The sequence below is a fragment of the Rhincodon typus genome, chromosome 3, assembly GCF_021869965.1.
Source record: "Rhincodon typus isolate 14 chromosome 3, sRhiTyp1.1, whole genome shotgun sequence".
Taxonomy (NCBI): domain Eukaryota; kingdom Metazoa; phylum Chordata; class Chondrichthyes; order Orectolobiformes; family Rhincodontidae; genus Rhincodon; species Rhincodon typus.
This window is the reverse complement of record NC_063334.1, coordinates 47,334,893-47,359,822: the sequence shown is the minus strand read 5'-3', so window position 1 is coordinate 47,359,822 and position 24,930 is coordinate 47,334,893. Positions and strand designations below refer to the sequence as shown.

General features: G+C 41.4%; 2 protein-coding genes across 7 annotated transcripts in view; both read right to left on the bottom strand.

Annotated features, from left to right (window-relative positions):
- ror2 (receptor tyrosine kinase-like orphan receptor 2) overlaps positions 1-10,025 on the bottom strand; it is a 343,404-nt gene extending 333,379 nt beyond the window's left edge. For both annotated transcript variants that reach the window (XM_048595341.1, XM_048595342.1), the window contains exon 1: positions 9,582-10,025. In XM_048595341.1, the coding sequence (XP_048451298.1) occupies positions 9,582-9,675 (94 nt within the window). In that variant the 5' untranslated portion in view covers positions 9,676-10,025. The remainder of the gene's footprint in view (positions 1-9,581) is intronic.
- Positions 1-24,930, bottom strand: part of auh (AU RNA binding protein/enoyl-CoA hydratase) — a 941,118-nt gene that overhangs the window by 772,138 nt on the left and 144,050 nt on the right. The gene's annotated exons all lie outside the window — the stretch shown is intronic.

Here is a 24,930-nt window from a genome sequence, read left to right as displayed (position 1 = left end):
GGTGCAATTATGGATGTGTTGTTACTGTTGAATTAGTGTCCCTCGTTGTCCGTGTGTAGTGAGACAAGTGAGAATTGGACGTGTCTATTGGTGGCTAGTTGGTGTTCGTGTATCTGTATTATCAGTTTTCTTCTGGTTTGGCCTATGTAGTGTTTTTCGCAGTCCTTGCATGGTATTTTGCATATTACATCGGTTTTGCTGGTTTTGGGTATGGGATCCTTTACGTTCGTCAGTAGCTGTCGTACGGTGGTTGTTGGTTTGTGGGCTACCCTGATACCTAGGGGTCTGAGCAGTCTTGTGGTCATCTCTGAAATGTCCTTGGTGTACGATGGGGTGATGAGTGAGTCTGGTTGTGTTGTGTCTTCCTGTCGTGGTCTGTCTCGGAGGTAACGGCAGATTGTGCTTTCAGGTATCCATTCCTTTCCAAGATTCCGTACAGGTGCTCCTATTCACCCACAGACACATAAACAACATCCTTACTGGGATAAAATTCACGAAAGAAGATGAGAACAACAACCGACTACCATTCCTGGACATAATGGTAGAAAACAAAAACAACGGGGAACTCCAGACTACCATATATAGAAAGACCACACATATGGACTAGATACTAAATTACACAAGCAACCACCCTAATGCCCACAAACAGAGCTGCATCAGGACACTATTTAAACAAGCCACAACACATTGCAGCAACCCGGAACAAAGCAAGGCAGAACAGGAGCACCTATACGGAATCTTCAAAAGGAATGGATACCTGAAAAGCACAATCCGCTGTTACCTTCAAGACAGACCACAACAGGAAGACACACATGACCAGACTCACTAATCACCCCACTGTACATCGAGGACATTTCAGAGATGACCACAAGACTACTCAGACCCTGAGGTATCAGGGTAGCTCACAAACCAACAACCACCCTCCAACAGCTACTGACAAATGTAAAGGATCCCATACCCAAAACCAGCAAAACCGGTGTAATTTACAAAATACCATGCAAGGATTGTGAAAAACACTACATAGGCCAAACCAGAAGAAAACTGACAATATGGATACAGGAACACCAACCAGCCACCAAGAGACACGACCAATTCTCACGTGTCTCACTACAAACGGACAACAAGGGACACGAATTCAACTGGAACAACACATCCATAATTGCGCCAGCCAAACAGAGACACACCAGGGAATTCCTGGAAGCCTGGTATTCTAACCAGAATTCCATCAGCAAACACACTGAATTAGACCCTGTGTACAAACCATTGAGAAGTGGTACCAAAGACACCAACAAACTGAAGCATATAAATAACAAGCAGGACAGAACACTGACAAATCACCGGAGGCGCACTTACGATGTTAACTAGCAGAGTGACGAAACGTCTGCAACCAAACCCACAGGCTTGGCAAGCACACAACCTCAAATGTCCATATTACAGCAGAGGTGGTGTTGGACATCTTAAAATACATGAAAGTGGATAAATCCCTGGGACCTGATCAGGTATACCCTAGAACACTGTGGAAAGCTAGGGAAATGATTGCTGGGCCCCTTACTGAGATATGTGTATCATGGATAGCCACAGGTAAGGTGCCGGAAGACTGGAGGTTGGCTTACGTGATCCTACTATTGAAGAAAGGTGGTAAGGAAAAGCCCAGGAACTATAGACAAGTGAGCCTGACATCGGTGATGGGCACATTGTTAGAGGGAATCCTGAAGGACAGGATTTACACATATTTGGAAAAGCAAAAATTGATTAGGGACAGCTAATATAGCTTTGTGTCTGGGAAATCGTGTTTGAGTTGAGTTTTTTGAAGACGTAACAGAGGATTGATGAAGGCAGAGCGGTGGACTTCAGTAAGGCCTACGACAAGATTTCTCATGGTAGACTGGTTGGCAAGGTTAGATCACGAGGAATAGGGGGAGAACTAGCTATTTGGATACAGAACTAGCTCGAAGGCAGAAGACAGAGGGGCATGGTGGAGGGTTGGTTTTCAGACTGGAGGCTTGTGACCAGTGGTGTGCTACAAGGATCGGTGCTGGGTTCACTGCTTTTTATCATTTATATAAATGACTTGGATGTGAACACAGGAGGTATGGTTAGTAAGTCTGCAGATGACACCAACTGGAAAAGTAATAGACAGCAAAGAAGGTTACCTTCAGAGTAAAATGGGATCTTGATCAGATGGGCTAATGGGCCGAGGAGTGGCAGATGGAATTTAATTTTTAGATAAATGTGAAGTGCTGCATTTTGGAAAGGCAAATCAGAGCAGGACTTACACACTTAATGGTAAGGTCCTGGGGAGTGTTGCTGAACAAAGAGACCTTGGACTGCAGGTTCACAGTTCCTTGAAACTGGAGTCCCATATAAACACGATGGTCAAGAAGGCATTTGGTATGCTTGCCTTTATTGGTCAGTGCATTGAGTATAGGAGTTGGGAGGTCATATTGCAGCTGTACAGGACAGTGGTTCCGCCACTTTTGGAATACTGCATGCAATTTTGGTCTCCCTGCTATTGGAAGGATGTTATGAAACTTGAAAGGGTTCAGAAAAGATTTAAGAATGTTGCCAGGGGCGGAGACTTTGAGTCACAGGGAGAGACTGAATAAACTGGGTCTATTTTCCCTGGAGCATCGGAGGTAGAGGGGTGACTTTATCAAGATTTATAAAATCATAGCAGGGCATGGATAGGGTGAATAGGCAAGGTATTTTCCGCGGTGTGGACGGGGGGAGGGGGGAGGTGGGGAGTACAAAGCTAGAAAGCATAGATTTCAGGTGAGAGGGGACAGATTTAAAAGGGACCTAATGGGCAACATTTTTAGCTGAGGGTGGTGCGAGTATGGAATGAATTGCCAGAGGAAGTGATGGAGGCAGGTACAATTACAACATTTAAAAGGTATTTAGATGTGTATATGAATAGGATGGGTTGAGAGGGATACGGGCCAAGTGCTGGCAAATTGTACTAGATTAATTTAGGATATCTGGTCAGCACGGACGATTTGGACCGAAGGGTCTGTTTCTGTGCTGTACTTCTCAATGACTCTATAGTTACTCCAGCAGGATTCCAACTGATTTTCTTATGCCCATGAAGCATATAAATCAGTGATCAATGACATTCTCTATGATCGGCTGAGTATATCAATGCCTGTACAATATACATGTATACACACCAAATTATCCTTCACGAAACTTTCAACTAATGAATAAAATATCTTCCTGGGACATTTCCATTTGTCCACAAACAAATCATACGTTGAGGGTTACTTTAAAGTTTCATTCATACAATGGACATTTAATTCTTGATAAAGACACTAGGATAAAGTAGAATATAGTTTCTATAAACAACAAAAATTCAGACAATTCAAAGGTTATTATGCATACACTGGATATTATCAAAAAAAAAATTCATGCTTGCATGCAGAATGGCATTTAAAATGCATTTAATTTTGATGATTCAACAGTGTTAATACGAAGGTTTTACACTTATTTCCATTTTTCAAGCAAACAATCAATAATGATTTAAATAAAGCTCCAAAGCAAAATAGTGTAAAACTTTGTATATTTGTACCTTGATATGTTGTGTGACACAGAGTCTGACCAACTTCCTAAAGTCTACCTCTCACTTAATTCAATGTAAGAAGTCCTAAGCTAGATGCCTAGAGGAGACTGGCTAGCACAAGAAATTGAGTTATTTTAGCAGTAGTATACAATTTTCTCTCCCTATTTTGTTATGGTCCACAAACACAATAGATAAGCCAAGTCAATTAAGGAGTCTGAAATAACTGCTCGCACCTTGTAGATGGAATTTTTAAAAATATTTTCCTTGAATTATATTCATATATATTTATATTTTTGGTCTTGATGCGCATCAAATGAAAAAAACTACTAAAAGAAGAATGAAATTCATGAATTCAATATGAAAACATATTCAGCTTCAGAAAAATTAATTTTTTTCAAGTTTACAAATTTTCCTGCAAGTCAGAAAACAAAACTACTAATGCAAATCCAATGGAAGCTCCTATGACATACTTCAAACCTTTTAAAGGCCTTCTTCTTCCACAAACATACTCAAGTTCCACTCGATATCAGATTACAAACTGCAGAAATCACATTCCAAAAGGCAAAAAAAAGTCAATATTGTTCATTGCATAGTCCACAGCTCTCCCGCAATAGCAGCAAACATCTGTAAATCTATATTTTTTTTCTCTGCACATATTTAATATGTTTAAAAAAAAGTCAGGCTACACCTAAATTCAAACCTGAAACACAAACCTTCCAAACTGCCTTCAAGAAACAAAAATAGTATTTTCCCTTCCCATTCATGTTTTCTCCTAGCCTCAATTTAACGTTATGTACGTGTAGCTGTAGACGCCTGGCTGAAGTTGACTCATAGGAAGTTCAGTTTTCAAGTAAGTTTCACTGTAACATTTGTGACTGCTCTCAATAGCACTTATTCTCAATGGAAGTTGCAGTTCTGATAAATTAAAAATGATCCATCAGTCATTTTATTTAAAAGTCACTGGAATTCTTGTCTTATGTTGATTATTTCATTGTTGACTGCAAAAGTTTCTACAGCTAGGGAAAGAGAAAAAGATTGGTGAAAACAAATGCAGTTTCCCTACAGTCAACAACATAGGATTTATAAAGGGGAACAAAGAAATGACTGACCAATTAGATATATACTTTGACATGCGTTCACAAAGGAGGACACAAATAACTTACCAGAAATGTTGAGGAACACAGGGTTCTCATGAGAGCGAGGAACTGAAGGAAATCAGTATTATTAGGGAAATGGTGGCAGGGAAATGGATGGAATTGAAGGTCATTAAATCCCTTGGGCCTAATAATCCACATCACAATAATGGCCCTGAAAATAGTGGGTGCATTGTTGATCATCTTTCAAGATTCCATAGACTCTGGAACAATTTGTTTAGATTAGAAGATAACTAGTGTAATCTCTCCACTTAAAGGGAGGCAGAAAGAAAACCGGAAATTATAGACCAGTCAGCCTGATGTTGGTAGTGGGAAAAATACTGCAGTCCATTATAAAATATTTAACAGTTGAGCACTTGGAAAACAGTAGCAAGGTCAGACAGAGTCAGCATGGATTTCTGAAAGGGAAATCAGGCTTAACAAATCAACTGGAATTCTTTGAGGATGGAGCTAATAGATTTGATGAAGGAGATCCAGTATAAATGGTTCATTTGACTTTCAAAAAGCTTTCAACAAGGTCTTACATAAGAGATTAGGTATAAAATTAAAGGACATGGAATTGGGTTAGTATATTGAGATGGATAGAAAATTGGTTAGCAGACAGGAAACAGGAGTAGGAATAAAAGGGTCTTTTTCAAACGGGAGAAAGTGATTAGTGGGATACCACAGGGATCAGTGCTAGGACCCCCAGTATTCAAACTATATATTAATAACTTAGATATCTAAAAATTTGCAGATGACTCAAAGCTGATTGGGAAGGTGACCTCAGAGGAGGATACAGAGATGCTTCAGTGTGATTTGGACACGCTGAGTGAGTGGGCAAATGAACTGCACATGTAGTATAATGTGGATAAAGTCAGGTTATCCACCTTGGCAGCAAAAACCAGAAGGCAGATTTTAACACGAATGGCTATAATACAAGGGGAATGTGCAACGAGATTTGGGTGCCCTCATACACCAGTCACTGAAGATAATCATGCAGGTTTAGCAAGCAATCAAGTTGGCAAATGGCATCTTGGCCTTCACAGTGAGACAATTTGAGCATAGCAGCAGTGACATCTTGCTGTAATTATACAGGGCCTTGTTGAGACCACACCTGGAATACAGTCTGCAGGTTTCATCTCTATGGAATTCGCCACCACAGAAAGCAGTTAAGGCCAAAACATTGTATGGTTTCAAGAAGGAGTTGGATGTAGCATTTGGGGCTAAAGGGATCAAAGGATATTGGAGAATAATGGGAACAGACTATTGAATTGGACGATCAGTGATCGTAATGGATGGCAGAGCAGGCTTGAAGTGCCAAATGGCCTACTCCTGCTCATTTTCTATGCTTCTGTTTCTGTGATTTAACCACATATGGTTTCTATATAATTTGACATTAATTTTCTTAATATTAGGTCAATCAAGTCCTCTAGCTGCTAAATAATTTGTCCCTTTTTTTGCAATGTCTAAAATAAAGTTATGTTATTTAGACTGATCAATTGGTCCAAATGCTCAAAGAATAATTTGTTGCTTTTTGAAATAACTGTTAATAATTTGTTTTATTTTCAAATGTTTAGCAACCCTCTTGCAAAAAAGCAAACTTTTCATTTAAAAAATCTTTTATTAAATGCAGTCCCCCCATTAAATTAATTTGATAAAATGGGATTTTTAACTCAGATTAAATCAGATTTTGACATTGTTACTTTAGATAATGCAGTATATTAACTAATCGGCTCTTTATTGCACAAAAAAAAAAATCGTAAAGGTACTAGGAGGGTTAATGAGGCATGAATGGGCATTCAATAGGTATTTGGCAGAGTATCAAATCGTAAACATGTTAGTAGAATTAAGCCATCCGATTTACGGGGCAGTGCCAATGTAGAAATGAGGTTTAAGGCATGGAAATCAAAAAGAGTAGTCACATACAATTGTTTTTCAAACCTGAGGGAGAATGTGCACTGATGTTCCTGGGGCGGGGTGGGGGGAGCGTATACAGACTACTGCTCTTTTCTGTATTTTAGTGACCTGGAATTGGGCTTCAGGACATAACTATGAACTCTATGGACGGTACATCAATCAAAAATGTAGCAAATTACAGGGAAGATAATTACAGGACTTCAGAAGATCATAGACTGCTTTCCAACCACATGTAAGTCCTGTCCCTCAGGATTCCCTCCAACAACCTGCCTATCACTGATGTCAGGCTCACCAGTCTATTGTTCCCTGACTTTTCCTTACCACCTTTTTTAAATAATGGCACAACATTAGCCAACCTCTCGTCTTCCACCACCTTACCTGTGGCTATCAATGATACAAATACCCTAGCAAGGGACCCAGCAGTCACTTCCCTGGCTTTCCACAGAGTTCTAGGATAAACCTGATCAGGTCCCAGGGATTTATCCAGCTTTATGCATTTTAAGATGTCCAGCACCACCTCCTCCATAATACGAACATTTTTCAAGATGTCGCTATTTATTTCCCCATGTTGTCTGTCTTCTCTGTCCTTCTCCACAGTAAACACTGATGCAAAATACTCACTTACTATCTCCCTCATCTCCTGCAGTTCCACACATAGGCAGCCTTGCTGAACTTTAAGGAGCCCTGTTAGGAACCCTTTTGTCCTTAATGTATTTGTAGAATCCCTTCAGATTTTCCTTAACCCTATTTGTCAAAGCTATCTCATTTCCCCTACTTGCCCTCCTGATTTCCCTCTTAAATACTGCCTTTATACTCTTCTAGTGATTCATTTGATCTCTGCTATCTATACCTGACATATGCTTCCTTCTTACTCTTAACCAAAACCTCAATTTCTCTAGTCCAGTATTCCCTACACCTACCAGTCTTGCCCTTCACCCTGACAGAAACATACTGTCTCTGGACTTCCGTTATCTCATTTTTGAAGCATTCCCATTTTCCAGCCATCTATTTATCTGTGAATATCCACCACCTCTCCCCACCCCCCATCAACTTTTGAAAGTTCTTGCCTAATACCGTCATAATTGGCCTTCCTCCAACTTAGAACATTAACTTTTAGATCCAGTTTAACCTTTTCCATCAGTATTATAAAATTTATAGAATTATGGTTACTGGCCCCAAAGTACTCCCCCACTGACACCTCAGTCACCTGCCCTACCTTATTTCCGAAAAGTAGGTCAAGTTTTGCACCTTCTGTAGCAAGTACATCCACAATTTTCTTGTACACACTTAAACAAATTCCTCTCCATCCAAGCCCTTAACACTACCACAATCCCAGTCTATGTTTGGAAACTTAAAATCCCCTACCATAACAACTTTTTTTTCTTACAGATAACTGCAATCTCCTTACAAAATTGTTTTTTTTTAATTTCCTGCTAACTATTGAGGCAATCTATAGTACAATCCAATAAGATGATCATCCCTTTCTTATTTCTCAGTTCCACCCAAATAACTTCCCTGGACGTATTCTTAGGAATATCCTGCCTAAGCACAGCCGTAATGTTATCTCTAATCAAAAGCGCCAAGTACACACTTTCAGAAACTATTCTCCCCGTTTACGGCGGTCTGCGGTTCCGAATCAACGTTGGTGATCGCATAGGGAGCTAAGCGTTTGGTCTCTTCTCGCACGTCTTCCTCCCCAACAAATGTACCGTCCTTACCACATATAAAATTCGTACATTCAAAAGGGGCCAACTGAAAGTAAAATGCACCTAAATTGTACAAATTCAAGAGCTTCTGGTCCCGTTTCCCACCCACCCCCGCCGTGAAGGACCAAATGGTAGAACTCCGCAAACTTGCCGTTTGAATAACTGGAAACGTAAGCATCTGTTGCCTCCTGTTGAGAAGAAAGATGGATTCGAAGCGCCGACAAAGAATTCGCAAGGATGGCATCCCTCTCAATATGCAATTGATTAACCTATGCAGTTTAATCTGCAGCATGGTGACTGACCAGCCATAGTCGTACGCAGAAGTAGTACGGCATAATTGAACAGTTATCCCTATCAGTCAACAAAACAGGCAGTGTACAGGCATCCAATACAGTTACTTCACTTTCATCTTCTAGTTTCCAATGCATACCTAATTGTATCAAAAAAAACTTCAAATTAGGAAATGTGTTGCTGCCTAGCAACCCCAAAATTGAAATCCCCAGAGAAGCATACATATCGAAAATTGAGGACACCCCCACCCCCGCCAAACTTATGGTAAGAATGTTACTCAATCAAAATCAACGTCTGCCTAGTTAAATTAAATACAGGAAATCCTTCCACCAAATTAGCCTCAAATGAATGCAATCACTTCATCCGTTCGATGCTAAAAGCTCTTGTAACCATATTGAAATAAGAAAAAATACCGAAGCCTTTTCTTGTGATACAAAACAGAAACCTGGTGAAAATGTAAATCACAAATGGATCAAATGTTAATCGTGGAGTTTAGCAATTTTTGAAAACAATTGCATCGCTTGTTAACGTGAAGCGTGATGCTTCCTGATTCCAAACATGCATTCAGCATGGACAGGAAATGGGAAGTATTTATATGAGTTCACGTTTTCCAGCATTGTTTGTTGCGAAAACATAAACGAAGAGAGAAACTAAAACAACCAAAAATAAAATTTCGTGTATTTCTCGCCGCAAACATTTTACAAATAAATAGCTTAATTTTTATTGGTGTATCACAAACTCTGCGTTTTGGGTACAGGAGCTTTTTTCGGGGGGGGGGGGGGGTGCGGGGGAGGGTAGAGAATTGTTGCAGAGAACTCCAAACACTACCAGCAGCACAACGGACCGAATGGCTTTCTGTGATTCATTGTTACTTGGTAAATCGGAAGATACGAGACGTTTCACGTTTGAACATCTATTATTTTCTCTGCTCATATTAAAATTTGTTGTCTGCCTTTCCTGTTTTAAAATCCTTACCTGTTGAAATCTTTCCGATAAGCGGGCACCACATAAACAGAAACAGCACGAAATGTTTTCCAAAAAGTCTCGACTTCATCAGAGTTCTGTACATCACTCCTGAGTTAAATGCAGACCGCACCAAATTGTCTTTTAAAGAACGATTTCGTCGCGTTCATCCAAAGAGACCAAACGGTCCTCCACTCCCAAGGGAGGCACCACAGAACCACGAGAAGGAAAAAAAACCTTTATACAAAGCCCCTGAATTATTCTTCAAAATCAAATCTCTAAAAACGCAGCGATCAGAGGTAAAGCTCTAAGTTACGGCTAAGTTAATACAAATCTGGTGGTGTTCTTCTCAGGAAAATCTTTGCAACATCTCCTGCAGTAATGAAACCCGAACGTTTGCGGTCCTGAAAACTTATCTTCCTCCACTCAAACTTTGTCTGTGTAACGTGTATGCATTGCGCGATCCCAACTCCAGGCCCAATGCGCGCGAACCACTCCAGCGCACGCCTCTCGATCCAGGTTTCAGGAAACGTTAACAGCGCAACCTACCGGGGAAAAACGTCACACCAGAGAATTTCGAAGGGATGCTCGAAATAGCTTCGGCAACAACAAAAATCAAGAAATGCAAACCGAGTTTCAGATGGATCCTTCACCAAGGGATTATGTCTTCTGGGAGATGAAATGTAAATAGGCGTGAATAACCCCAAGGATCTGGGAGTACGAACAAAGGCAGGCTCGTGCAGGTATAAAAACTGCAAATTTTCACTGACTTATTTCTAGAAGGACATAATTGAACGTGCGAAACGTATCTAAACTTGATTAGATCATTTGTGCCATACAACCCTGGTCGTCGTATTTATAAGAACGATATAGAAGCACCGCGAAGGCGCAATAAAAATTTGCAAGGATGACAACAGAACTGTGAGGTTGGGAAATGATTAACCAGGTTCTGCTTCTTTTCATTTGAAATTAAAAGAGATGACTTATTAGAAGTCTGCAAAATTATGAAAAACCAATGAGTAGATGCATAGGAAACATTTTCAATTACGAGAAAGAGCATAACCAGAGACTGTCAAATAAGTCACCAACACATCAAATAGCCTGTTCTGAATAAATTAATTTTACCCAGAGAGTGGAATGCTGCCACTGAGCATGGTTGAAGTAAATGGCACATGTGCATTTAGCGAAGGTAAGATTAGCATGTAAGTGGAATGGAATGTGGTTGCTTTGGAAGTGGAAAATGATTGCACTGATTAACAGATGAAGAAGGATGGCAGAAGACAAGAGCATCTCTATTGGCATGAACTGGTTGGGCTGAATGACTAGTTTCTGCAGTGTGTATTCTGTGATATGGGGATCTTTATCATTCCACATACATATAAATGCCAATCTTGAAAATTAGCAAAATTTTTGAAGGAATCCAGAACTCGAAAAAAAAGCTTTCTATTGAGCCAGGAGCAGGATCACCACTTACGTTCTGAAAAAGAACTGTCTACACCAGGTTTCAGGAGTGGATGGGTTACTTCAATGTTCAAGAAAAGTGGCTCAGTAGAACCACTATTGACCAAGCTGATGTAGTTCAAAAGGACAGAGTTGTCTGTGAGAAGTGGTGAGAGAATTAACATAAGAGGAAGGAAACTCACTTGCCATTACACACTACCTGGTATTAGTCACTAATAGTCCCTATTAACAACTTTTCACCCTCCCAGCCTGATCGTTATCACTCTTTGTCCAACTGCTCTTCTCTCTCTTTAGGCTCTATCCTATCGTTTACTCCCTACCCCATCCCCCTCCCCTTTTTTCTGCATATAAACTGATGTTTTCCCAGCCAGCATCAGTTCTGAGGAGGGGTCGCTGGACCTGAAACGTTAACTCTTGTTTTATCCTTCACAGATGCTGCCAGACCTGCTGAGCTTTTCCAGCAACTTTGTTTTTGAAACTCACTTAAGTTTTTCCTCCCAATTTGCCAGAATTGGATGTATCTACTCATGATATACTGTTAGGAATGACCACCACACCATTCTTGTGAAGCTAATACCCAACCTGGACACTGAGGACATTTTGTATTACTGCAGTGCTGAATGTGAAAGATTTGCATCTGACCTTTTAACCTACTGGCCTTTCAAATCCCTGACTCTACCATGATACCAAGCCAGGGATAAACCCTCTTTAAATCATGATTACAGAAAGCACACCAAAGAGGTGTTCCTAAACATGTAGTGTCAATAAAGTAGTAAAACAGGATTACATGCATACTAAACAGGAAAAGTAAAATGTTATTGACAGTGCTAAGCAACCCACAATCAATGGATTATCTCAAAGCACAGTGGATCTATCATATCCAATTGTGAAGAGTGATGCATAATTAAATAGCACAGAGAAAGAGGAGGCTCAATGATCACCCTTATCTTCAGTAATGGCAGGCTCCAGTGCAGAGTGAAAAATACAAGGTTGAAGCAATTTTAAATTTGGCCAGAAGATGATCGATTGCAGGTGTTCCTGAGATGCCCATCACAAAAAAAAACTCAGTTTTTGGATAAATTGATTCACTCCACCTGATATCAAGAAATGGCTTAGTGCATTGCTTTAGCAAAGGTTGTGCACGCCAACAGCACCCCAGCCATAGTACTCCAGACCTATGCTCCAGAACTGGACATTTTTCTAGCTAAATTGTTCCACAGGTACAATATATCTAAACAACACAGTGAAAAATTGCTTTAGCATGTATGATTCACAAAAAAAAACAATCAGTTGTATTCCCTTCAATTTGCTTTGATCAATAACAAAGGGAACTGTCGTCAACAGTGTTGTTAAGTACACCTTAACAATAACTGGTTGACTGATGCTCAGTTTGTGAGCCGTTAGAACCAGTCAGATTCTGAGCTCATTACAGCCTTAGTCAGAGTTAGGTTTATAACATGAACAAAAGACTGAATTCCAAAGGTAGGTGGAATTGACTGTCCTTAGCATTAAGGTAATTTTTAAATGAAATATGGCATCGAGGAACCCTGTAAAGTTGAAGTAAATTGGAATCAGAATATTCTCAAATAACTGGAGTGACTAGTGAAACAGAAGAGTTTTGTGTTTTTTGGAGGCCAATCTTCTCGGCCCCAGAATATTACTGTAAGACTTTCTCAGGCCATTGTCCTAAGCCCAGTCATCTTCAGCTAGTTCTTCACTGACCTTCACTTTGTCACAAGTTCAGAAGTGGGAATAATCACTGATGATTTCACAGCACTCAGTTCAATTCATAGTTCTTCAGATGATGAAGTCACCCATGACCACCTGCAGAAAAACATTGACTCGACACTCTGGCTTCTAGTGATAAGTGGCAAGTTGCCAGGCAGTGACCATCTCCAAAAAGAGAGAATCCAATTACCTTCCCCTGTCATTGAGTGATAATATTATTGCAGAATCCACTAGCAACAACAAGCCTATTTGAACAGTACTTTGATTGGATGTGTAAATACTAGGGTTGTAAGAGCAGATCAGTGAGTAAATCACCTCCTGATTCATCAAAGACATCTTCATTCATCAACCCAAGACCATCTACAAGGCACCAGTTAGGAGTGCAGTGGAAAACTCTCCACTTGTCTAAATGAATGAAGCTCCTACAAGACTGATGAAGCTTGACAAGATTTAAGGCAATGTCGTCCACTTGGCTGGCACAGCCTCCGCCATCATAGCAGTCACTCCCTTAATCACCAACACACGCAATGATTTCTGTGCATACCAATTATAATTTGGACTGCAGCAACTCATGAATGGGTTCTTGGACAAGTTTCGAACTTGAAATCGCTATCACCTTAACTGGCAGGGGCAGTATACAGACAAGAATATCAATACCTGCAAGTAACCTCGTAAGTCATAGCACATCCTGACATGAATCTTAAAAGGTGTTAGGTAGGTAGGGTGTCACATTGGTCAGGTAGAGTGCCAACAGGTACAATGCCAAGTTGGTATGGTACCTGGGCAAAAGTGGGAATGGGCCAGGTAAGTGATGGAGTGTTGAAGGTAGATCAGGGTAGGAGCTATCAATTCCAATGAGGGGGCAAGGGGACTGGTAATAAACCCGAGAAGGCATGGTGGGAGAGGTATCAGGTCCTGGAGATGCACAGGGAGGATTGAAAATGATAGCTGTTTGTACAAAGCGAGGGAAGGTTGTTGGCTCCCATAATGAAGAGCTGGTGCCAGATCCAACCAGGGAGATTGAGTCAGCAAGGGCCAGGGCCCTTGCATTCAGAGAAAGGGAGGAGGAAATTTGATCTGAAGCACAGAAAGGGGAGTCAGGTCAGCTGGTAGGGTGGGGGGTGGGTTGGATTCAGAATTGAGAATGGGGTGTCTGGTTCTGGCACCGGGGAAGAAGTGTCTGGTGGCAGAGAGTTGGATGTCATGTTGTGCTTGTGTCAGGTCTTAGGTATAAATGGGGAGTGTTGGGTCCTGGGGAAGATGGGTGCCAGGTCAGAGTCTGATAGCTTTAAGAGTTCTGGGGTGGGGGTAGTTGGGGGTGGGTAAGCTAAGTTGGGGTGAGTTGATGAGTTAAACTATGTATTTAGTAGTCAAACTACTTCTGTGTAAATATTTATGTAACTGCTGCAGAACCCTCCAAATGCTGCAATATAAATGGACATTTTCAGAAGATTTTAGACATAAGGGCCTTTCAGAAGCTTCAACTTTCCAAGCAATTCCTTGCAGTCTGCTATGATGGAGATTCAGCTGCATCCTGTGTGTAACTTCCATCAATGCTTCAAAAACAATTATCAGAGAATCCCTACACTGTGGAAACAGGTCCTTTGGCCCAACAAGCCCATACCAACCCTCAGAGCATCTCACCCAGACCCATGCCCCTATAGCTCACCTAATCTACACATACCTGAACATTATGGATAATTTTAGCATGGCCAATCTACCTAACCTGCACATCTTTGGACTGTGGGAGGAAACTGGAGCAAACCCATGCAGACACAGGAAGAATGTGCAAACTCCACACAGATAGTCATCTAAGGGGGGAAATTGAACCCGGGTCCCTGGCGCTGTGAGGCAGCAGTGCTAACCACTGAGCCACTGTGCCACCCAACTATCTAGCCATTGGAAAATCTGGGCTAGAATAGTTTATGCTGTGCTGGCCTTTACCCTTGTTATATGGTCATGCATGTGTAGTAATTTAAAAGAGCTGACTCATGCACAGCCTGCACTTGAACATCTGGCTGTCCTGTGGTTATGTTCAAGAAGGCAGTTCACCAACGCACTCCTAAATGCAATTAGGGATGGACTATAAATATTGACCATGCCAGCAATGCCTAGATCCCATGAATTAATAAATGAAAATATAATATCAACTTCCATATCATCAGTAATAAAATGTGGTAGACAGCCAAAGAAAAAAACAGGAGAACAGGGAATCTCTGAGCATGTCTTTGTATCCCTGACCACTCACTGTTATTAATTCCTCCCCTGCAACCACTAACTCCACTTTTTCCTCTATCTCCCACATTTACTTACATTAATAACTTCACGTTTATAACTGTCTAGGTTTCGGTACTCAGTGGCCACAAACCTGCTCCTGTGATGCTGCTTGGCCTGCTGTGTTCATCCAGCTCTGCACCTTGTTATCGCAGTTTATGGAGCTGGCTTTTGGCTCAATCATGCCCTTACCTCCGACTTAACCTTATTGCCAAGTAAACCATGAATCTCTGTCTTACTGTAACTGTTCTCCATCTTCACTCCCTTAAATTTAAGGAATCCAGCGTTGTTCATTTCTGATTTAGTCATTCATCGTCCATTCTGGATGTCAGGTGCTTCTCCCCTCTGCCAAACTACACACTGTTCGAAGCTAATAGTGTGTTTATTTCAATGCAAGGTGTATTATAGGTAAGGCAGATGAGCTTAGAGCCTGGATCAGTACATGGACGATGATATTGTGGCCATTACAGACACTTGGTTGAGAGAGGGATAGGACTCAATGTTCCAGGGTTTCATTGTTTTAGACGAGATAGAGAGGGAGGTTAAAGAAGTGGAGGAGTTGCATTACTAATCAATAAGAATGTCAGATCTGACTCAGAGAAGACATACAGAAGGGCTCATCCACTGAGGCAATATAGGTAGAGCTCAAAATAAGATGGGTGCAATCACTCTGATTATACTATAGGCCCCCCAACAACCACCGAGACATTAAGGAACAATATGTAGCAGATTATGGAAAGATGTAATAACAACAGGGTTCTCATAGTGGTGACTTTAACTTCCCCAGTATAGAATGGGACTCCCTTAGAGCAAGAGGTTTAGACGGGGCAGAATTTGTTAAGTGCATCCAAAAGTGTTTCTTCAAACAGTATGTGGATAGAGGGGCTATACTGGACCTTGTGTTGGCTAAAGAGCCTGGCCCGGTGACTGACCTTTCAGTGGGAGAGCATTTTGGAAACAGTGATGACAACTCCTTAAGTTTTAACTTCGCTATGAGTAAGGATAAGTCAGGACCTTGTCGGAAGGTAATAAATTGGGGGAGGGCACAGTACATCAGTATTAGGCAGGAGCTTGGTTGTGTTAATTGGGAGGAATTGTTATGGGGCTAGTCTACATTCGACATGTGGGAATTGTTTAAAGACCTGTTGATCAGAGTTCAGGACTGGGATGTTCCATTTAGAAGGAAGGATAAAGGTGACAAGGTAAGGGACACTTGGACAATGAGGGAAGTTGTGAATTTAGTTAAAAGGGAAAAAGAAGCATATGTATGGTTGAGGAAGCAAAAATCAGATAGGGCCTGTGAGGAATATAAAGAAAGCAGGAAAGAATTCAAGCAGGGCATTAGAAGAGCAAGAAGGGGCCATGAAATGATCTTGGCAAGTAGGATTAAAGTGCATTCTATACATACATTAAAAATAAGAGGATAACCAGGTAGAAGGTAGGACCACTGGAGAATAAAGAAGGGAACTTGTGCATGGAGGCAGAGGATGTAGGTGAGATCCTAAATGAGTACTTTGCATCAGTATTCATCCAGGAGAAGGATATGGATGATGGTGAGATTTGTGTGGAGCTTGCTAATATGCTACGGCATTTTAAAATCAAGAAAAGAAGAGGTGTTGGGTCTCTTGAAGAGCATTAAGGTGGATAACTCGCCAGGGCCCGATGGTATCTGCCCCAAGTAATTGAGAGGCAAGAGAGGAGATTGCTAGGGCCTTGACCAAGACCTTTATATCCTCGTTAGCCACTGGAGAGGTCCCGGAGGACTCCGAGTAGCTAATGCTGCTCCTCTGTTCAAGAAGGGAATTAGGGTTAATCCAGGAAACTATAGACCGGTGACTGTCACATCAGTGATTAGGAAGCTATTGGAGAGAACTTTTAGGGATAGGATTTATGCGCATTTGAAAAAGCGTGGCCTAATTAGGGACAGTCAGCATGGCTTTGTGTGGGTCAGGTCATCTCCTACTAATGTCTTTGAATTTTTTGAGGAGGTGATGAAGGTAACCGATGGGGGTAGAGCAGTGAATATTGTCTACATGCATTTTAGTAAGGCTTTTGACAAGGTCCCTTATGGTAGGCTCATCCAGACAATTAAGATGCACGGAATCCACAGTGATTTGGCCACATGGATTCAGAATTGTCTTGTCCATAGAGGGCAGAGGGTAGTAGTGGAAGGGTGTTTCCATGGCTGGAGGTCCGTGAGTAGTAGTGTTCTGTGGGGATCCGTACTGGGATCTTTGCTGTTTGTGATGAAAATGTAGATGGGTGGGTTAGTAAGTTTGCAGATGATACAAAGATTGGTGGAGTTGTGGATAGTGTAGAAGGTTATCAAAGGATACAGCTGGATACAGATCAGTTGCAGATAAGGGTGGAAAAATGGCAGTTTAATCCACGTGTAAGTCTGATGTGCTGCACTTTGAGGGATCAAATGTTAAGGAAAAGTATACAGTCAATGGCAAGACCCCAAACAGCATTTACAAAGGGATCTGAAAGTGGCCACTCAAGTAGATGGGTGGTAAAGAAGGCATATGGCATGCTTACCTTTATTGGTCGGGGAATTGAGAACGTGAGTCAGGATGTCATGTTGTAGTTTATAAGACTTTGGCTGGGCCACACTTAGAGTATTGCATTCAATTCTGGTTGCCACTTTACAGGAAGGATGTGGAGGCTTTGGAGAGGATGCAGCAGAAGATTTTCCAGGATACTGTCTGGATCAGAGGGTATGAGCTATAAGGAGAGGCTAGTAAAACTCAGGTTTTCTGGAGCAGCAGAGGCTGAGGGGAGACTTGATAGAAAGGGTTGATGGTCAGAATCTTTTTCACAGAGTTGAAATGTCCAATACTAGGGGGCATGCATTTAAGTTGAGAGGGGAAAGCTTAAAGGAGATGTGAGGGGCAAGTTTTTTACACAGAGAGTGATAGGAATGTGGAATGCACTGCCAGGGGTGGTGGTGGAGACAGATACATTAGGGGCGTTAAAGGGACTTTTAGATAAGCACCTGAATATGCAAAGAATGGAGTGATATGGATCAAAGGCAGACTGAATGGATTAGTTTAATTTGGTGTTATGTTCGGCACAATATCTTGGGCCGAAGGGCCTGTTCCTGTGCTGTACAGTTCTATGTTCTGTGTAATTCTGGAATGCAAAGTTAATTTTGTCTCCTCTTTCCAAACTGTCTTAAGAACAGAGAACAGTACAGCGCAAGAACAGGCCTTTTGACCAACTATGTCTACGTCGATCATGATGCTATTGTAAACTAATCCTATCTGGCTGTACATGGTCCATATCCCTCTATTATTTCTCTGTTCACATGTCTATCTAAATCCCTGTTAAAATTTGCTATTTTGTCTACTTCTACCACTTCCCCTGGCAGCACGTTGCAAGTACTTACTACCCTCTGTGTAAAAAATTTCCTTGCGCATCTTCTTTAAACTTTCTCATTTATGATAGCTGGGATCAAGTGAATCCCTCCAGGCATGTAAGGGCAGTAGGAGTATATTCAAGAGGGAAATCAGGAAGGCATCAATGGGACATGAGATATCTTTGGAAAATGGGGTTAAGGAAAATCCAAAGAGATTCTACAAATTCCATATGGGCAAAAGGGTAACTAATGAGAGAATAGGACCCCTTAAAGACCAACAAGACTTTGTGTGGAACCACAGGAGATAGGCGAGATTCTAAATGAGTCCAAAACTACAGCTTTAAAGTGAGAAGGTAAAGATTTAAAAGGGACCTAAGGGAAACCTTTTCACTCAGAAGGTGATGAGCTGCCAGAGGAAGTGGTGCTTGCTGGTACAATTACAACATTTAAAAGGCATCTGGATGGGTACGTGAAAAGGAAGGGTTTAGCGAATGGGTCTAGATTAATTTAGAATATCTGGTCAGCATGGACAAGTTGGATCAAAGAGTCTGTTTCTGTTTTGAACAGCTCTACGCCTCTCACCTTAAATAAACCTATGTCCCCTAGCATTTGACGTTTCCACCCTAGGAAAGAGCCTCTAACTGTCCATGTGTCTCATAATGTTATATACTTCTATCAGGTCACCCCGCAGCCCCTAATGCTCAGCGTAAATAGTAGAAGTTTGTCCAAACTCTCCTTATAGCTAATACACTCCAACCCAGGCAACATTCTGAAAAACCTTTTTTGCATCCTCTCCAAAGCTTCTACATCCTTCATATGGAGCAGCAACCAGAACTGCGTATAGTACTTCAAATGTGGCCTGACCAAAGTCTTATACATTTGCAACATGGCTTGCCAACTTTTATACTCAATGTCTCAATTAATAATGGCAAGCATGCTGTATGCCTTCTTTATCACCTTTCGGGGAGCTAGGGACTTGGACCAGAAGATCCTTCTGGATATCAATGCACCTTGAGGTCTGGCTATTAACTGTATACTTTTCTCTTGCATTTGACCTCCCAAAATGCATCACCTCACACTTCTCTGGATTAAACTCCATTTGCCATTTTACCGTCAACTTTCCAACTAATGTATATCCTTTTGCATCCTTTGATATCCTTCTTCACTTTCCACAACTCAACCAATTTTCATGTCACCTACAAATTTACTGATCAGACCACCGACATTTCCAACCAAATTATTTATATATATCTTACAAACAACTGAGGATCTAGCACTGATCCTGACAGAACACCAGTGGTCATAGACATTCAGTTAGAAAAACTTCGATAACTATCCTCTCAGTTTTATGCCCAAACCAATTTTGCATGCATCTTTCCAATTCATCATGGATCCCATGTGATTTGATCTTTAGACCAACCCATCATGAAGGGCTTTATCAAATCTTTCAGCAAAGTCAAAGTAGACATTATTAAGTGCCTTACCCTCATCAATCATCTTCATCACTTCTTCAAAAAACTTAATGAAGTTTGTGAGACAAGACCTCCCCTGTATAGAGCCATGCTAACTATCCCTAATAAGTCCATTCTTCTTCAAGTACAAGTAAATCCTGTCCCTAAGAATCTTCTCCAATAATTTCCACACAGGTGATCTAAGGCTCACCAGCCTTTAAAGTCCTGGATTATCTCCGTTACCATTCTTAAACCAAAGGAAAAATATTGACTATTTTTTGGTCTTCTGGGACCTCGCCTGTGGCTAAAAAGGATACAAAAATCCTCGTCAAGGCCCCAGTAATCTTCTCCTTTGCCTCCTTCAGTATCCTGGGATAGATCCATCAGGTAAGGGGGACCTACCTATCCTGATGTTTTCAAGACACCCAACACCTTCTCCCTCTTAATATCAACATGACTTAGAGCATCAACAAATCCCTCTCTAAATTTGTACCGAAAACAAAAAATGCTGGAAATCACAGTGGGTCAGGCAGCAACTATGGAAAGAGAGCAAGCTAACATTTCAAGCCCAGATGACTCTTCATCATTTGCTTCTCCCTCTCTAAACATACCATCATCCATGTCTTTCTTCTTGGTGAATACCATTGCGGGGTTCTCATTAAGGACCTCACCCACTTCCTCTGGCTTCACATATAAATTCCCTCCTTTGCCCTTGAGTGGACCTACCCTTTTCCTAGTTACCTTCTTGGTCCTAATATAGAGATATGGAGAGGCTGGGTTTTAGAGGTATTAGCACTTGACTACGAGAATCTTAACATCAAGCCATTGAGGGACTAAAAGCCAAAGTACAGAGGTGATTACAAAATAGATCTTTATTCCAATTAGAATTTATTAAGCATAGTTTTGGATAACTTATTTTTCTGGAGGGTGAGGATGGGAAGCTATTGAGGAAAGCATTGGAATAGTCTTGTCTGAGGTAACAAAAACATGAATGAGTTTCAGGAGCAGATGGGTTGAGATGACAGAGCTGGAAGCATGCTGTCTTCATGGTGTAAAGAGGTTATGGGCCAGACTGTCAACGCAGGGTCAAATAGAATATTGAACTTGTAAACAGTTAGAGACAATGGCCAAGGAATTGTGACTCGGAATCAGTGACTCGGAATATGATGTTTGTGATGAGAAGGTTCAGAGTTTGCAATGTTTCACTGAAGAAATATTCAACTATTCAGTACAGTACCCTGATAACCAGAGGCAGTCTGGACAGACTTCAGGAGGAGGCCAAGATGAATTATCCGCTTAGCACTGTTGGGCTGAAAGTGGATGCAAATGCTTTTTATTTCCCACCTTTGAGGATCAGGATATTCCTGTAGCCTCCTCATCCTGTAAGAACATAAAAACATGAGAAATTGGATCAGGTATAGGTCATTTAACCAACAAACCTGCCTCACCACTCCATAACATAGTGGCTGATTTGCCCAAGACCTCAACTTCTCTTTCAAAAGATTTAAGGTGAGCCAAAATTAGTTTTTCAATTGTCCACCACTGTTCACAGTGTGATATACTCAGACCACTGAGCAAAGATCTGATTTGTTTGTTCTGGAATCAATTAGTTCTATTTATCATGTGCTGCTTCCACTATTTTGGGTACAAGCTTGTATCTTTAAGAGATGAGCACCTTATTTGAGATATGCTCCTGGCACACGTGTCTGCATTCTTTGTTGAACTAGAGTTGACCCTTGACTTGGTGGCAATGGGAGAATGAGAAACATGGGGTAGGACCAAACAGGGATAATGGAGGGAACTTGTGCACGGAGTCAGACAAGGTAGGGGAGGTCCTCAATGAATACTTTGCTTCAATATTCACCAGTGAGAGGGACCTTGATGTTTGTGAGGACAGCATGAAACAAGCAGATATGCTCAAACAGGTTGATGTTAGGAATGAGGATGTGCTAGAAATTTTGAAAAACATGAGGATAGATAAGTCCACTGGGCCAGACAGGATATACCCAAGGTTATTATGGGAAGCGAGGGAAGAGATTGCTGCCCATTTGGCAATGATCTTTGTGTCCTCACTGTCCACTGGAGTCGTACCAGATGATTGGAGGGTGGCAAATGTCGTTCCCTTGTTCAAGAAAGGGAATGGGGATAATCCTGGAAACTAGAGATCAGTCAGTCTTACGTCTGTGGTGGGCAAATTACTGGAGAGGATTCTGAGAGATAGTTTGATAGATAGACTCCACTACCACTGCCGGCAGCGCATTCTACACGCCCACCACTCTCTGTGTGAAGAACCTACCTCTGACATCTCCCCTATACCTTCCTCCAATCACCGTAAAATTATGCCCCCTTGTAATAGTCATTTCCACCCTCTAAAAAGTCTCTGGCTATCCACTCTATCTATGCATCTCATCATCTTGTACACCTCTTTCAAGTCACCTCTCATCCTTCTTTGCTCCAATGAAAAAAGCCCTAGCTCCCTCAACCCTTCCTCATAAGACCTGCCCTCAAGTCCCAGCAGACTCCTGGTAAATCTCCTCTGCACCTTCTCTAAAGCTTCCACATCTTTCCTATAATGAGGTGACCAGAACTGAACACAATATTCCAAGTGCGGTCTAACCAGAGTTTTGTAGAGCTGCAGCACAACCTCACAGCTCTTAAACTCAATTTCCCTGCCAATGAAAGCCAACACACCATACACCTTCTTTACAACTATCTCAACTTGGGTAGCAACTTTGAGGGATCTATGGACGTGGACCCGAAAATCCCTCTGTTCCTACATACTGCCAAGAATCCTGCCATTAACCCCGTATTCTGCATTCAAATTTGACCTTCCAAAATGAATCACTTCACACTTTTCTGGGTTGAATTCCATCTGCCACTTCTTTGCCTAGCTCTGCATCCTGTCAATGTCCCATTGCAACCTACAACAGCCCTCCATGCTGTCCACAACTCCACCAACCTTCGTGTCATCGGCAAACTTACTAACCCACCCTTCCACTTCCTCATCCAAGTCATTTATAAAGATCACAAAGAGCAAAGGTCCCAGAACAGATCCTTGCAGAACACCACTGGTCACCGAGCTCCAGGCTGAATACTTTCCATCTACTACCACTCTCTGTCTTCTTTTAGACAGCCAGTTTTGTATCCAGACAGCCAAATTTCCCTGAATCCCATGTCTCATTACTTTCTGAATGAGTTTACCATGGGGAACCTTATCAAATGCCTTGCTAAAACCATATACACCACATCCACTGCTCTGCTTTCATTAGTGTCTTTTGTCACATCCTCAAAGAATTCAATAAGGCTTGTGAGGCATGATCTGCCCCTCACAAAGCCATGCTGACTATTGAGGCTTGTGACTAGTGGTGTGCCTCAGGTGTCGGTGCAGGGCTCATTGCTGTTTGTTATCTAAATCAATGATTTGAATGAGAATGTGCAAGGTATGATTAGTAAGTTTGCGGATGACACTAAAATAGGCAGTATCGTGGACAGTGAGGAAGGGTATCAGAAATTGCAGCAGGATCTTGATCAACTGCAGTAGTAGGGTGAGAAATGGCACTGTGAGGTGTTGCATTTTAAAAAATCAAATCAAGGTAGTAATTTTATGGTGAATGGTAGGGCCTTAAGGAGTGTAGTGAAACAGAGGGACTTTGGAATTCAAGTGCATAGTTCTCTGAAAGTGGAGTCACAGATAGACAATACAATGAAGGCAGCTTTTGGCACACTGGCCTTCAGCAGTCAGAGCACTGAGTATAGATTCTATGACTCTATGTGCATTTGGAGAGGCAAGGAATGACTAGGGTTAGTCAGCATAGGTTTGTGCAAGGGAAATTGTGTCTCTCAAACTTCATTGTGTTTTTGAGGAAGTAACCAGAAAGATTAATGAGGGCAGAGAGGTAGACATTGTTTACTTAGACATTAGTAAAGCTTTTGACAAGATTCCGCAGGGTAGACTAATTAGTAAAGTTAGATTACATGGGATTCAGTATAAGCTTGCTAATTGGATACAAAATTGGCTTACCGGCAGGAGACAGTGAGTTATGGTGGAGGTTTGTTTTTTGGATTGGAGGCCTGTGACCAGTGATGTTCCACAGTGGTTGGTGCTGGATCCACTTTTGTTTGTCATTTATATAAATGATTTAGATGAGAATATAGAAAGCATGGTTAACAAGTTTGCGGATGACACCAAGATTGGTGGTATGCTGGACAGTGAAGAAGGTTGTTTAAGATTCCAAAGAGATCTTGATCAATTGGGTCAATGGGCTGAAGAGTGCCAGATGGAGTAAAATTTGGATCAAACTGAGGTATTGCATTTTGGTGAAACAAACAAAGCATTTAGCATGCTTGCCTTCTTTGCTCAGACCTTTGAATATAGGAGTTAGGACGTTATGTTGAAATTGTATAGGATGTTGGTGAGGCCTTTTCTGGAGTATTATGTCCAGTTCCGGTCTCCCTGTTATAGGAAGGATATTATTAAGCTAGAGAGGGTTCAGAAGAAATTTACCAGAATGAATGTTGTGAGTTATAAGGAGAGGCTGGATTGGCTGGGACATTTTTCCCTGGATCTTAGGAGATTGAGGGGTGACCTTATAGAGGTTTATAAAGTAATGAGGGGTATAGACAAAGTGAATGGCATATGTCTTTTTCCTTGGGTGGGGGATTCATGACTAGGGAACATATTTTTAAGGTGAGAGGTGAAAGATTTAAAAAAGACATGAGGGGCAATTTTTTTACACAGAGAATGATTCATGTGTGGAATGAACTTCCAGAGGAAATGGTGGATGTGGGTACAGTTACAACATTTATAAGACATTTTGATAAGTATATGAATAAGAAATGTTTGGAGGAATATGCACCAGGAGCAGGCATGTGGGACTAGTTTAGTTTGGAATTATGGTTGCCATGGACTCGTTGGACCTGTTTCCATGCTGTTTGACATTTTGATTCTACAATAAAATATTTCCCCAGAAATCGCAGTTCTAACTCTCAATGGAGTTTAATTTCCTTGTCTGACCATTTGTAAGCCCTTCTACCTGATTTTATTTTTGTACCTGGCATTTCTAGACATTTCAGATCCACAGGTCCATGC